The sequence below is a fragment of the Magallana gigas genome, chromosome 5, assembly GCF_963853765.1.
Source record: "Magallana gigas chromosome 5, xbMagGiga1.1, whole genome shotgun sequence".
Classification (NCBI taxonomy): domain Eukaryota; kingdom Metazoa; phylum Mollusca; class Bivalvia; order Ostreida; family Ostreidae; genus Magallana; species Magallana gigas.
This window is the reverse complement of record NC_088857.1, coordinates 18,040,897-18,056,525: the sequence shown is the minus strand read 5'-3', so window position 1 is coordinate 18,056,525 and position 15,629 is coordinate 18,040,897. Positions and strand designations below refer to the sequence as shown.

Sequence of the window (15,629 nt, the reverse complement as noted above, 5' to 3'; positions counted from 1 at the left end):
TGAATTCGATTATCCATTAATTTTTAAACATTATATGCATTAACAACTATACATCCATTTTGGCCCTGCCCTAGAGTCAAAAGAAATACTCCAGGGTACATGAAATTTAAATTTTAGTAGAGGACTTCCTGGTAAACATAATTATGAAGTCAGTTTTTCATACAGATGTGTGGGAATAGATAAGAAGATCTTTAAACATTATATGCCTTTACACTATATTGCCCCCCCCCCCATGTCCTGAGCCCCTGACCCAGGGGCCATCAGTAGACATCAAAACCATGTATTCAGTTTTATGCCAATATGTGTGGAAGTAAAGAAGAAGATTTTTTAAATTTTAATACATTTTTACTATATAGCCCAATTAGTCCCACCCTTAATAGCTTGAGCCTGAAATTCACAATTTTGGTATCAATCAGAGTTTAATGCAACATTCATATAAGAATTAGAATCATTATCGTAAATGTCTTTGGATGAAATTTTCCTAAAGTTCTCTATCCTTGGAAACGCGATATGAGTAGAAAGCAAACAATTTCTTTAGACATTTATATTTAATACAAAATGATCCTTGACCAAAAAAAAGTTCCAATTCATATTCTCAGAGTTGGCAAGGATTTTGGTTTTTGTATCTGAGGTATCGATTGGTACCTTTATATGAGATTGAGTGATAGAAGTGTATTACATGTATAACTGTATAATCAGAGTTTAATGCAACATTCATATAGGAATTAGAATCATTATCGTAAATGTCTTTGGATGAAATTTTCCTAAAGTTCTCTATCCTTGGAAACGTGATATGAGTAGAAGGCAAACAATTTCAATCTTCCCCAATTTTGATTCGATTCAACTCCATCCCAACCCACTCGGTTCTATTTCAAACTATGTGATTTTTCTTAAATACTCTTTATAGACCGCAAATTGTTTAATCAATTGAGGCCAATATTACCAACATGCGCGAATTTCTTTGTTATTTATTATATAGTCTTTATTTAAGATGTATAACAATGAAATGGTTTACAAACAAAAGTAATAAAAAATAGTAAACCAAAATAGTTAAACAATAAAAGTATTTATGTAAAGATAACGGAAGCTTTAATTCTAGTTCTTGAAAATAAACAAAAATCGACATGACCTTAAAATGTTGGTCATCATGTCTAAGCACTCGCCATTTTAAATAATAAAATCATAAAAATAAGTTATTCACCCATTGAGTAACATTGCATGTACACTCAGTGGAACTGTTAAATACATGGACAAATTTATAAGTTGTAAGTATCGTTATCTGGTGTCTGTAATGTAGTATCATAAATCCCACTGACTGAATTATTTGTCCTGTCATAAATGTTGGCATCGACTGAAACCTCTTGGTTTTCCCTTGTATTCCTTAAAACATCATATTCACTACTTTGCTCGGTCATTGCGTATTCATCCTCTAACGTATTATTGAACTTGATTTTGTCAGCTGAATGAAGCTTTGAATAGTCCTCTTCCAGCTGTTCGATATTATTGATTGAATCTCTTTGAATGTTTTCTATTACTGCTTCTTGTGTATTAACCGGCTGAGAATAGATGTGTTCTTTGCTCATAAGACCAGTATTACGAATTCCTTGATTTTTTCGATTTCTCTTGACCCTGCAGAAAAAAAATTGCAAAATAAATTAAATAATATATAGAAATGATTAAATATAATATCTTTTTGTATATGTCATCATCACCAAAAAAAAAAACCCCACAACACATATTATGTAAAAAAAAAAAAAAAAAAGGAAAAAAAAAAGAACACGTTAAATTAAAACGGACTCTCACAAAATAATACGTCAACAAACAAACTTAAGGTGGAATAACACACCTGGAAAAAGTCACTCAAATTAACAGGATTTGTTTTTAATGAAAGATATAATGATAAATAAACTGTACAAATGTCAAATAAGCGAAAAATAAGCAGTTTGTGGATAAAAAATAAATGTCTAAAATAATTATTCCAGTAAGTAACAACAAAAGCCCGAACTCGGGATGTACGGATCACAAGTCCGACACTTTATCCAGTCGGCTATGAAGTAAGTTGCATGTGTCAGTCCATAAAACGAATCGTCTTTTCGATCAGCGGTCAGCCATTTTGTGATGATGTGTTATTGCACTTTAAAATACTGCTAAAAATGATAATTTTTGTAGAAAAAGAAATTTTGAAAATATTTAGACATAATCTGACCTGTGGATGACGCAAGACACAACAACAACAATCAACAGGAAACCAACGGAAGATGGTGCTATTATGATGATCAGCTTGGAATCTAGAAAAGAGACTGATTAAGGTACATGTACATGTATTCTTCTAATAGTATATGGATTTGATAAATAATAACACATATATGACTGGAATAAAAAGACGCATGTATCAAATTAAAAATATTGTTCTTTAAATTATACTTTTCATTTTTTTAATAGCTTTGTTCAGATATTGCCGACTCCAATCAGGATCTTTACATAAGGTAAATGTACTTAAAAAATGTTCTTAATAAAACTGCCAATCTCCTCAGTCTTATAGAATACTATGGTTGTAGAATAAACGGAAGCTCTACATTATTAAACTTTCTTTAATAACTAATGTCGCCGTCTATTTTAACGTCATTGTTGTTATGACCATATTAGGTAAAAAGTCCGAGGATGTTTACTCAGAATGCAAAATGTAAAGAAATCCACTGATGATTTAAAAATAAATCTATATATATGTTTATTATAGTGTATTATAGTGTATGTTTTACAAATAAACCAGGTCAATTACGCTCTTATTTGGTGACGTTTAAATTTTTTAAGCAAAAAAAACCAACTCTATCATTTGATGGAGATTCTTTTATTCGTGAAATTGTCATCAAATAAAATAACTCTTAATAGAAAGAAATTAAATAGAAAAACGTAGTTAAAGATAAATATGAAAAATTGAAGGGGGGTTTGAGCAATAATTCATAAGGTAAAGGCTTCCATTCCGAATTTCCTCTATCAAATTTTTAAACTGTATTAATTTTTTTTTAATTTGAGAAAAAATGAATGACGAAAACATGTAAACATTTTCAGTCATTCGCTGCATATATTCACCTTAATTTTTATTTTTTTTTTTGCATTTCATTTCAAACAGTTAATTATCTAGCGTAAAAATTAGGATAAAACAAGGAAGAAATCTAGTGAAATCAATTTGAAATAAAATTGCCCAAATTTCCTCTGTTTTTTCAAAAATTTTCAGTTTGTAAAATTATTACTTCCCGTTTATCAGAAATACTCTATACTAAATTTGGCAAAAAATGGCCCTTATCAGATGAAGGGACCGCGGATTACGGCTGATAAGAAAAGCTCAACTTAAAAAAAACAGAAAAAACAACATCCAGTTGGCAGTAATTAAATCATGAAATCAATTGATAGTGACAACATTTTACTCACCACTTTGCCTAGTAGGTGGTACCCCGGTATTTTGACCTATTGTTGGTGTAAACACGTTACTATCCGTTTGTGAAGTGTTGATACAAGGGACTGGCTTTTCGTAATCTATAAAAAATATAATTATAATTAAAATTTCTCAATTATTTTGTTTATTTTTATTGAATTAATCCAGTTTTTTAGTCATTTTTTCTCTGTACTATCAATGTATTGATCGATGATACGATGATTTATTTAAGTAATTTAGTTTTTAGTTTAGATTCATATTAGATATTACGATGTGCATATAGTTAATACGGGATGTAACGGTAGCAAAGATTACAGGGAGAAAAAATAACTCATGTTTGCCTGTATAATTTCCGCGTGATTGATGTACCGCTAATCAAATAAAGAAGATGGATGAATAAGGCGTGTAAAATGCCCATATGAGAAATAATTAGATACTGCAAAATTAAAATATCATTAAATCTGATACTTTTTGAGAAAAAAAATTAAAAACAATGTTTATTTAACGTAACACCGGTTAGTAACCCTTAAATATTTTAAATACTTGCAATAGGTTGATTCAAACTCGCGTATGCGTGTCAATACCTCCAAATAGTGTAAATTTTATAACTTAAATGCATTTTCTTTCATAGAGTGGGTCTGAGCTTCATATTTTTGTCATAGTCTAAATGCGGTTTAATTGAATTTAAACCGATTCTAATCAACAAAAATGTGTAGAGATGACCCAATTTACTTTTAAAATGTTATTTTGTAGCCCAACAATTGAACGTTTTAATAAAAAAAAAATACAAGTCCGTAAATTTGTGGCCAACGTCTCATATAGCATTTAAAAAACGCACTTTATTGTGAATGAAATGGCTCAGTGGTTAGAGCAGCAGACATTTGTTGACTTTATAGAACTTGGGTTTTTAGGTTGTGGGTTAGATTCCACCAAAACTTGAGGATTATTTTAAAAAAATTATTATCGTTTTTTGAAATATTTCAAACTGAATATAGTTAGAAATTACCCTTTTGTTAACTTGTATTATAACAAATCAAATATATTTAATTGAAAAAAAATGTTAAATTTGAAATTGTATTTTGCGACTAAACCAAATGGGCAGTTGCGCCATCCTATTCCCCCATCTTCTTTATATTTCGATTTCATAATTTTGAAATACATTACTTCCTTTAAATATTTATGTACATACTTGTCTCCTTGTGTAATTCCCCGTTAAAAGTGTATTGCGTGTAAAGCAATATTTCGTCCCTGTTTTTTTTATTTTCGACAAGGAAAAAATGCACATTTTAAATATTTGTCACGATTCTTTTCTTTAGATATATAACATATTCATTGAATCAGACTTTAGGAGTAAGTTATACTAAAAATATCAAGATCGATACACTACATTAGATTTGAATTATACGTGTAAGAGAAATACATTGCCTATAGAGAGTCACGCTTGTGTCCTCACCAACAATAAAAAATACTCATGCGAACTAAATGTACACACGCATGCCCGGTTAAAAATTAATTTCCTGCAATAGTTGTGCACAATATATTGTCATGAAACAGAGAACAATTCATTATCACTTTTTTTGATATTATAGCCAATTGTGCTAGCTTCCTAGTTTTTTTTACTAGTTATAGAAAAGCTTGCATTAAAGAACATTGTTATTTAACGCAATCATTGCGTTTAAACTAAATTAAAAGAAATACTTTCCGGACTCAACAGGCTTCCATAAAATAGCGAAATATAGGGATAAAATGAATCATTTTTTTTTTACGCTATTGCGTTACATATCATTATCAATGCATACCGGTATATTCTCAAATGTAAAAATATGAAATTCATTAGGTTAAAAAAAAATTGTATAATCAATTATGTTTTTTATTAGCACATACATGTAATATTTTTTTTATAATTTGTGCATTAGTATACGTGAACACAAAAGCATCCCGAATTTCAATGCATGATTTTTATAGACGTCTCAAAATAATTGTTGCATTGGAAAAACCCATTATTTTTACCGAACGAACTTTACCCGTTTTGACTCGGCATAAGAATGGAAGACCACGAGTGTTGTTGGTTGGTTGGACAGTTGTGTTGCCGTCTATGTTCTTTATTTGTTTGATTACTGGTCGAAACATGATAGATAAGTTTTGGTATACGGCCAGACAGATTAATGAGTTGTTAACTATGTGACTCAGTGGTGATTTGAGTAAATCGGATTCGATGCCTGGCAGTGACTTGTTTAGACTGATGCATAAATCCATGGCCTTTTTCCATTGCTTGTTACCATGTTCCGTGACGTTTGATCCATCTACAAGAAACCATGCTCCATACGATGATTTTTATTATAAATACCATTAAGGGATTAAGTCTGAGAAAATAGAAATAAATTCATTAAACTAGACAAATACCTATGGTGGCATATCTCTGCCCCTTGTGTGCAAGTTATTTTTCTACCAAATATGTCGACATGTAAGATAAATATGTTGACATGCAAGATAATTATGTCAACATGCAACATAATTATGTTGACATGCAAGAAAATTGCAATCAGATAAGAATTATACGAAATCTCAAAAAATCTCAAATATCGCCGACCTGTGACATCCAAGATGCTAGATGCTACTTTTTTTTATGTCGACATGCAACTTATTTATGTTAACATGCAAGATAAATATGCTGATATGCAACTTATTTATGTCAACATGCAACTTATTTATTTCGACATGCAACTTATTTATGTCAACATGGAACTTACGTATGTTGACATGCGAGATAAATATGTTGACATGCAACTTAGTTATGTTTACATGCGAGATAAATATGTTGACATGCAACTTATAAGTTGTATGTCAACATAACTAAGTTGCATGTCGACATTAATATGTTGCATGTCAACATATTTATCTTGCATGTTAACATAACTAAGTTGCATGTCGACATAATTAAGTTGCATGTCGACATAAAGAAGTTGCATGTTAACATAAATAAGTTGCATGTTGACATCAATAGGTAGCGTATCTAGCATCTTGGATGTCACATGTTGGCGGTATTTGATATTTTTAAAACATCTTATTTGATTGCTGTTTTCTTGCATGTAAACATAGTTATGTTGTATGTTGACATAACTATCTTGCATGTCAACATCTTTATCTTGCATGTCGACATAATTAATAGAAAAATAACTTGTACAGAAGGGGCAGAAATATGCCACCATAAATACCTTTATTTGTGAAAATATTATTAACAGCTAAGGTTTCTATTATTGGGTCTCGCTTTGCGGTATTGTTTAAACCTATAGTACGTGTAGGTGTCAATACATCACCTTGACTCTACATGCCTTATACTACACCAATAAATTGCTTGCTGAATTAATGTTGTATATTGAACTTTAAGGTGTATGTGGCGTATTTTTGTGGATAACAATAATAAGATCTGATTATTTGCTTCGTTTCTTTACTTAAAAATAGGACTTTCACACAAATTACGCTTTATAAGTCTATCGAATAACAAAGATACAAGAAATCAAAATAATATTTTTTGGCGACGACGAGAAAGATAGATATATCGTTTGACAGATTTGGCAATGAAAGAAAAGAGACAGGCAGACAAGGATAGAGAGAAAGGGAATATTGTTATCAGAGACCATGTAGATTGATGGAATAGGAATTAAAGTAGAATTAAACTAAGTTTCCATCATGAAGTAGTAAGGGTTTTACTAAATAGTCAGGTTCGTGCTTCCTGTGTTCCTTGTCTTTACTTTATAAGTTATAAACCACAATCGGATTTTCGTTTAGAGGAATTTTTGAATAAAAAAATAAACACTCTAAGTACACGCATCCCTCAGGGAAAGGGGGTATTCACTCTTAAAGGAGAAGGGTATTTACCGTGTCGATGATGCTAAAATCGTCTTTATTACACATAATTAACAACTTATATCGTTCTATTAATAAATGAATTTCGGAATAAAAATACTTCGAGCATCATCTGATATAAAAATTATCTAATATAAGACATGAAAAACGGGATTCTAATTTGTAAACAACTGTTCTCCCATCGTGTTTTAATGCTAAGTTTTCCCGCACTCATGCGCAGTGGCGTTATAAAAGGCGGATAACATTATTTAATATTCATCAGACGTGTAGCAAATAACTAAGGACAGAACACTTTTTTATATGGGCTTAGAGTTTGTGAAACGTCTAATTATAAGAAGCATGATGTATATTTTTACTCAAACTCGTGTCAAAAATTTTACTCCAAATACGTCACATATACCTTTAATAAATTTTATTTAAAAACAAAAGTTCTTTAAGTTTTTAAGTCCATCTTACGTTCAGCATAATCTCCATAATGTCAAGTTTATTTATAAAAAGACCAAGTTAAGGAATAAACCCTTCAGATACCATCTGCAATAGCTTACAAACAAACAACATACTAAGATTAGAGCTGTATATAATATTATACTATGAACTCCTCCAATAGGAGTGACAAGGTAATTTTTAAGTAAACAAGAAAACAAACCATGTCGAAGACAAAATGCATCACAGCGAGCTGTCTCTGAACATGGTATTCCCCAGAATTTGTTCTCTTCTATATCAATGTAAGCTGCATTACAAGTTGAACTTTCTTCTCCAATGAAAGATAGACTATATGAACCTTGAAGAAACCATTTAAAAAACTAAATATTAACTATAATTTTATCACGAAAATGATTTATATTTTAAATTCGAAATTAAAGATATCTTCAAACAATCAAAAGATAATTATAAATTACATCTATAGTTTTTTTTTTATAGATATATTACATAATAGAAACAAAGGTACATACCATCTATGATGGAATACAACTCTATATATTCATAGGAATCCTTTTTATCTTCTCGGCAATACTCATATGACACTCGTTTACCAGTGGCATTTTCACTTTGATCCAATAGAATACATTTATTTAGCCTCTAAAATTAAAAGGTAAGTTCATGGGTCACGTCCCTCATATGACAAAATTCTCTTAAGAAGATATGTTTCCCCAATGTTTTTTCATAGATATCGTAGTTTTAGTTTGACCATGACAGGTCATAATTAAAACTTATTATTTTCAAAACACCAAAAGCATTTTCTGCATGTATGGGTCTAGGCCGATGGCATCAACAATTTTTTCAGACACATCACTAATTAAGAATATTTCTCTTTCTGTTTTCCCATTATTGTTTAGGGTTTAAGTAGCCCCCAAACAAAATAGTCTTATGAAAAACTTTGCACTCGTCGTAGTCCTATTTTTGGATTATTTACGATAGTTTGAAGACTCTACACTCCATCAGGATGCTTGCATATGACATTATACAAATCGATTTTCTTAGCACGCAGATTTTTTCATCAGTTTTCTTCCGAAATATTTTTTGGTCAAATCTGCATGCTTCCTATGGCCCTAGCATTGATCAGTGATGCATTATTTCGATGATAGTTTAACTAAGAAGGAATTTATATTACACCAACTAGCCTTTGACCCGTGCGTGCACGGGTTGACATTGCATATGGTATAGGACATTTACGAAATAGATACATCGACCCACCGTATTGTTGACATTTACATATTAACCAAGCTTTAATAAGCCTACGATAATGCTATTAATTTCACTACACTATGTGTAGTTATAATAATCCAACTGTGTCTCGACACAGACCTTCACCACAGTTAAAATAACTCCCATATACCCGTAATGTAGCAAACAATTGCAGAATCACTCCAAGACGATTTTGGAGAAAATTAATGAAGATGCATTGAAAATTACAGTCAAATTTATAACAAACCATTTTGAGGCTGTAAATACCTTTCACCCAAAAATTTAATTCATATTAATGAAGAATCAGGGACTGGAAGAATTCAACACTTTTTCACCAACGTTTTTACTCGCTTCGAATATTTACACATGTTGACATTCGGAACTTTCGGGATTTTTCATATTAAATGCACTGAGTTAGAGTTATCACCTACCCGTAATTCCTTTGATGAACAGAATATAATTATGACAAATTTTCAGTGAAAATTTATACGTATTTGTAAAATCGTTTCTGAGTTTATCCACACAAATGTGATATTGTGGAAACATAAACTAAAGAGCCTACTATGATTTATCGTGAATGTAATGCGCATGCGCAAGATTGTAAAATCCAAAAAATCCAAATGTTTTCCTGATTTTCTAACGGAATTTTCGTTGATTCTTAATTAGCGAAACTTGATTGAGAAAAAATTAAAACAAATTGGTAAACTTCAAATACCAATGATGTTTAAAATATATAAAACAGAAGACAGTACTGTACTCTTCCGATTTCTCGCGATCGGTATTAAAGCCCCAAAATTCGAGTATATTATTTTAATAAAGTAGTATAGATAATATATTTATACTATTATATAAAGGTTTTTTTAAGGATGGAAAGTGTCTTTTTTGAAACAATCTCCACTCCTCTACCTAGAAATATATTAATCAACGCTAAGTTAAAATCGACTTAGAGTATCACAGATAAAACCTATAAACAAGAGGCACAGATGTTCACATCGCTCATCAAAGCAACAATAGCTCATACCTCAAATCAGCATTTATAAAATCACAAAATCAATTTTAAAATACTTTGACAATAAAGTACAGTAGAAATGGCTTTAAAAGTATTCTAAAAACCTATCGACTTTTATCCACCTATTTTTATGTAAAATAGCTAGCCCCTTTTGTTTTTCTAGCATTTGAGAAGATATTTTTATTTATTCATATTCTAAAATCTCCAATAGTATCTCCTCTCCTATGACTAATTTTTTTGACAAAACTTTAACACAAGTTTCAGTTTTTCTGGCTAAATGTTTTCCCGGAGGAAGATTTTTAGGATATTCTCCTATGTAAAAATGCAATCCCCAACAATGAAGCATAATCATATCCCCGGAGATGATGAATTGAACAAAAATGAATCTACTCTAAGAATGTTTCCACACAAGTTTCTGCTTTTCTTGTTGAACAGTTTTTGAAAAGAAAATTGTTTTTAAAAAGTACGATTTATTGTTGCATACCCTTCCCTAGGAGATCATGATTTTAACAAATTTGAGTCTGTAATACCCGAGGATGTTTCCATACAAGTTACAGTTTTTCTAAATATGTCCCTTTGGTTTTTTAAAAGAAGATCATAATTTTTAAAAGATGATTTGATAATTACTATGTTAAAGTTGACCTGCTTCCGATTGTGGTCTTACCCTACGACGGGATAATGATTCTAACATTCTTTAATCTACACTACCTGAGGATGCTGCGATATAAGTTTCAGCTTTTCTGGCTAAAGGGTTTTTGAAAAGAATTTTTTAAATAACAACAAACTCTCAATCTCCTATTTTATTTGAACAAACTTGAATTCTCTTTAAACAATACTGCTTTGTGCCAAGTTTGGTGAAATTGGCACAGTGGTTTTTAAGAAACAAAAAGAAAATGTAAATGTTTACGATGACAACATCAACGACAGACAGCGCCAAATTTTGATTAGAAAGCTTACTTAAGCCTTCGGCTCAGGTGAGCTATAAATCAAACGATTACCGTCAGAGAGACAAAATGGCAGACGCCTGACACTGTGTGATCAGAAGCTAGCTTAAGCTCATAACATTTTGAATAAAAAAAAGCTTAAAAATATTTTTCACCGTGACTCCAATTAAAGGTAGACGGTCAATTGTTTTGGTCCATTCAGTGACATCGATTGTTGTACAGTCCTCTTCTTTAAATTTATTTACAGTATAGTTGTAACATCCTGCAAAAAAAAAATCATAATGGTAAAAACAAATCAAAACAAAACAAATCAATTTTATCACTGATGGTTTTTATTTCGAGAAAAACCCCCGATATTACTTAATAAGGTACAAACGTTTCTGAAGACTGCAAAATCAATGTAAATTCCTTTAAATTTTAGATACATTAACTTTTTACCGACTTATTGAATGCTAATTTTTGCAATTGATTAATATCGTTTCGACAATTTAACTAGTCAGAATAGGTCATTCCTTATATCTACAGCTATTCGGTGATGAATAATTATAGCCTAATATCTTAAATCATAAAACATGCTTTAAGAAAAGGTAGTTTCATTCAAGAAAAATAGTCATAATTGAGTGAGTTTTAAAAAAAAAGTAAATTATGTATTTTATATAGAAATAATTTAAAATATTGTATTTTATAAACGGAATTTTCCTTTACTGTTGTATATCAACCAAACATTTAAAGTACCATACCTTTATAAGAGACCCATGGTTTGGATATAACAATACTTTTATTGTTAACACTAAACGTTGGGAGAACGGAGTAAAATGCAGATTCATTTGGACGAAGTCTGATTTGGTGTACAATCGAATCGTCCTCGAATACACTGCAATCAAACGGGGTCAAAGTCGGCGAGGAAGCGTTAGGTTTTGGCATAGTTACGTACTCAGTAAGGTTTCCTGCTCTGCTTGAATCTATTGCATCATAAACAAAAGAAATTACTTTATACAAAATATATATCAGTGAAAAAATTAAGCTTTTTACACTTTTATTTTGATGTAAAAAATGTTCGCTTAAAACTGTAACTCTCAATGTGTAAATTTTACACATGTGACAAGCAACAGACAATTTGTCAATTTGGCACCAATATATTTCTGTAACTCTTACCATTTACTTCCACAACAAAAGAATGAATTATGTTGTGAAATATGAAATGCTGTAGTCATCGTAATAAAGACAATGCTTTAAATATACTCACTGCTTGTGTAAAGGCTTTTACTGTTATATTTTGTTATTTTTTTGTTCGAGAGAGTCGCATAACATAAATATAATCCTTCGTCCAAGTTGCTGGCATCTGTAAATAGATACCGTCATTGATAGATATTCTCTTTGATATTTATTTTTACTAGCTTTGTAATCAAACTTAACAGCATTATTGGGACTGGTTACATTTATATTATCTAAACATTACATTGGTGGATTGTGATATAAAACATGACAACTTACTGGAGACGTGTAACCTCACTATGGTTCTTTTGTGGTAATCATCATCTTTGTAATAGAATACCATCCAGCTATAATTATCGTTTTCCGGTAAATCGTTGTTTTCGAAATTCGATATTGAACCTTTTACTATTCTTTTGATAAACTGATTTTGTCTCAAAAGAATTTCTACATTTAATGTTAAAAGATCGACTCCGCTTAATTCAAAAATATTACAATCAATAGAAAAGGCTTCTCCGGTTTTTATGAAATTTGTTGATGCATCGATTGAGACTAAAATAAAATAAAATATATATTTAATTAATTTTTTTTATTAACAATTATATAAAAGATTTTCTAATCTTCATATTATTCTATAATGCAATATGCATGGATTTCAAAAATAAACGATTTTGTTCGGTAAGCAATTTTAATCTTTTACACAAGGTGTGTCATGTATAATTCTAACTTTTTAACCTGGATAAATACATACGCATGTGCCATATTTTTTATAAGAATTGTTCAAAAATACACAACTTTTACATGTCCATCAGTAAAGTAGAATTTAAAATAATTATTCTTTAAGAGACTGCAAGTAATTTGCATATATACTCAATTTTTATATTGCGACTTGTGACATCAAAATAGCATACATTGTATTTTATATTGTTCTACTTTCAGAAGTGGAATTCCAACTCACAACACAAGAATAGGCCCGTTCTTTTGAAAATAAGTGTAACCTTTATATAACTATTAGAAAATATAAATGAAATATTAAAATTCAACGGAATTACAGGTTGTGGGCCAAACTGTCAGATTAATCTACTATGTACATGTAATTATAAGTAACCCCCTCCCCCACCCACTTAATCTGAAGAGCCACTCAAAGGCATTTGGGAGCGAACCTAGTATTTGATTTAACTTTTAGCAGATTGTTATGTACGTAAGTAAATTAATTGTTTTTATGTCACTTGTTCACTCAAATTGGTCTTGAATATTTTAATTTTCTAATTTGCATTTACTGTGACTCGATCATTGAAAAAATACAAGCACAAAAATATTCAAAACATCATGATAAAATATCAAATTATTATGACACAACATTATTCACCATACAACATACATGTACTAATTATATCATAATTGAGCACATACCACACAATTCGCTATCAGCAGTTGTTTGGTAAATCCATCCAAAGAAAGTTAGTATTAGTAAATCCATTCCTTACATAGACTGGATTATGCTGTCTGTTACTTTCACGATAATATAAAACTGAACACACTTCCTAGTTGGTATGAATGTTACACTATTATCGGCGCATTGCGCTCTTCCCTAGATGTATTTGAAGCAACACTCATAACTTCCGTTAGCAACTCAAGATGAACTTGTGCGTTTCATTTGAAGGTCTGAAAATGCATAGCATACTCGTGGCATCGTTTTTGAAAGAGGAGACAGATCCGAAAAATCTTGACAAGCCCAACAAATACATACATGTATTCGTCAACCTGGTGATCTTCTAAGCCTAATCCATGGTGCAAAGTCCCTTAAGCTATTGTTTTAAAAGTTCATTTTCTGAACTCTTATATAAATGTTTATTTTTTCCCAAAAAAGTAGGAGGTCAACTCAAAGAGTACATTATAGAAAATGTTTGTTGCCACTTTTGATGATATGTGCCCGTGCCTGCATAATAATAAAGCTACACAATTTATTAAAGAAACTTTCAACGATGGAATGTCATATTTCACATCTATACTATTCTGTCCCGTGTCTGCTTATCTCCACAATAGTATAATTTTATTCACAGAAATTTTTTGTTAAAATAATTATAATATACCAATGCACCATCATGCATATTTCCTTTCATTCTTTAGTTATTAGGTCTTTTTTATTTTTCATTATTTTATCGTTTCAACTGAATTACATGCAATAGCATTCCTTGAAAAAAAAATCTTTTTAATAATCGCACGTGGAAGCACATAAAGAATATCGATACTTTAGTAGAGAGAGAGAGAGAGAGAGAGAGAGAGAGAGAGAGAGAGAGAGAGAGAGAGAGAGAGGCTTTTTCTATTCAATTAAAATAAAATGTTTTCAAATAAAAGTGGCCCCTAATGGCACGTGATTGAAATCTTCGCAAATGATCATAGCGTTATAAGATACAGTAGTGCTAATTTATATAATCTTCATCCGAGCAGCGTATCCATTTTTATGGATCCTTTTTTATGTTTAAACGTTTTTACAGGAAACTATTCAGATCTATGTAAACAAGCAGGGTTTTTCTCTTGATAGCTACTTGACCTGTAACATCCCGTTGTGTATCGAGATAGTATGATAATTTTGACACTTTTGAATTCTCAAATGATGAACATTATGATGTTTGGCACATGTTTTGTGACAGGGACACAACAAAAAAAGTTCAAAGTCTCCTTCGCTATCACATGACGAATCACCTATTAAGCGTCGTCTATGGAGGGTAATCGTGTTCAAAAGTCCAGACATGTAAACTTGTAAATCCGAATATGCAATCGTGTTGATGTACGTGCCTGAGTATAAATATGTGTAATTCTGATCGTGTAACCTATAAAACTCGGGCATAAACACGTGTAAGATATGACTCAGTTCCTTCGCATGATGCACATTTTGCCACTTTATTGTTTACATTAGCTAATTAAACCTTTAACTTTGCACGCTTTCAATCCGTAGTTTCTGCATTTGTAACTTCAGACTCGGCAATAGCATATCTGACATGATACAAATTGACAAATGTAAAGTCTACAAGTTTGTCGAATTTTGACATGACCTTATATGGCCACTGCCTTGCTGCGAGAAAAGGCATGCCGTAATCGCCGGAATAGACGAAAAATAAACATAATATTCAGCTAAACCATTGCAATAAGCTTTTAATGAACGACACCTTTTCTATCGAAAATACCGGTATTCTTTTTAGAAAAAAAATTGAGGCACGATTGAAACTGGACCAAACAGGAAGAAGTTGCCGATGTGACGAATGCGCTAATTTCCGTAATATAATTCTCATAGTATTATAAAAGGAAATGCCTAATATCTTATTTCTCTAAAAAAAAAAATTGACATGTAATTTAAACTGGAATATAAGTTAATGCGTACTCTTTTCTAGAAATGAGACGGATCAAGAAAATTTCTAAGGGGGTAAATATATTTTGAGCGGCATGGGGTTCGAAGACCGCCGTGAGGTCCCGTGTA

The 15,629-nt window shown here is 31.0% G+C and overlaps 1 protein-coding gene across 4 annotated transcripts; it reads right to left on the bottom strand.

The window, feature by feature from the left end:
* Positions 1-338: 338 nt before the first annotated feature.
* Positions 339-14,267, bottom strand: LOC105338615 (uncharacterized). Of its 4 annotated transcripts, none has more exons than XM_066084649.1 (11): positions 13,565-14,251; positions 12,434-12,478; positions 12,186-12,281; positions 11,680-11,901; positions 11,095-11,201; positions 8,254-8,380; positions 7,947-8,081; positions 5,458-5,736; positions 3,430-3,534; positions 2,207-2,300; positions 339-1,629 (listed from the first exon to the last, which is right to left on the bottom strand). In XM_066084649.1, the coding sequence occupies exons 1-11, from the start codon at positions 13,629-13,631 to the stop codon at positions 1,257-1,259; spliced, it is 1,650 nt and encodes a 549-aa protein (XP_065940721.1). In that variant the 5' UTR covers positions 13,632-14,251; the 3' UTR covers positions 339-1,256. The 4 variants fall into 4 exon arrangements, with proteins under 4 accessions (XP_065940721.1, XP_065940719.1, XP_065940720.1 ...); XM_066084647.1 differs by having other exon boundaries at positions 340-1,629; positions 12,434-12,703; positions 13,565-14,242; XM_066084648.1 differs by having other exon boundaries at positions 342-1,629; positions 2,207-2,288; positions 12,434-12,703; positions 13,565-14,221.
* Between the last annotated feature and the right edge of the window lie 1,362 nt (positions 14,268-15,629).

Coding starts and splice junctions, on each gene's coding strand:
- LOC105338615 (XM_066084647.1), bottom strand. CDS start 13,631: ATGGATTTACTAATACTAACTTTCTTTGGATGGATTTACCAAACAACT. Junction 11,902..12,185: donor TAAAAGCCTTTACACAAGCA/GTGAGTATATTT, acceptor ATGATGCAATAG/ATTCAAGCAGAGCAGGAAAC. Junction 8,381..11,094: donor TACCTTTAATTGGAGTCACG/GTGAAAAATATT, acceptor TTTTAATTTTAG/AGGCTAAATAAATGTATTCT.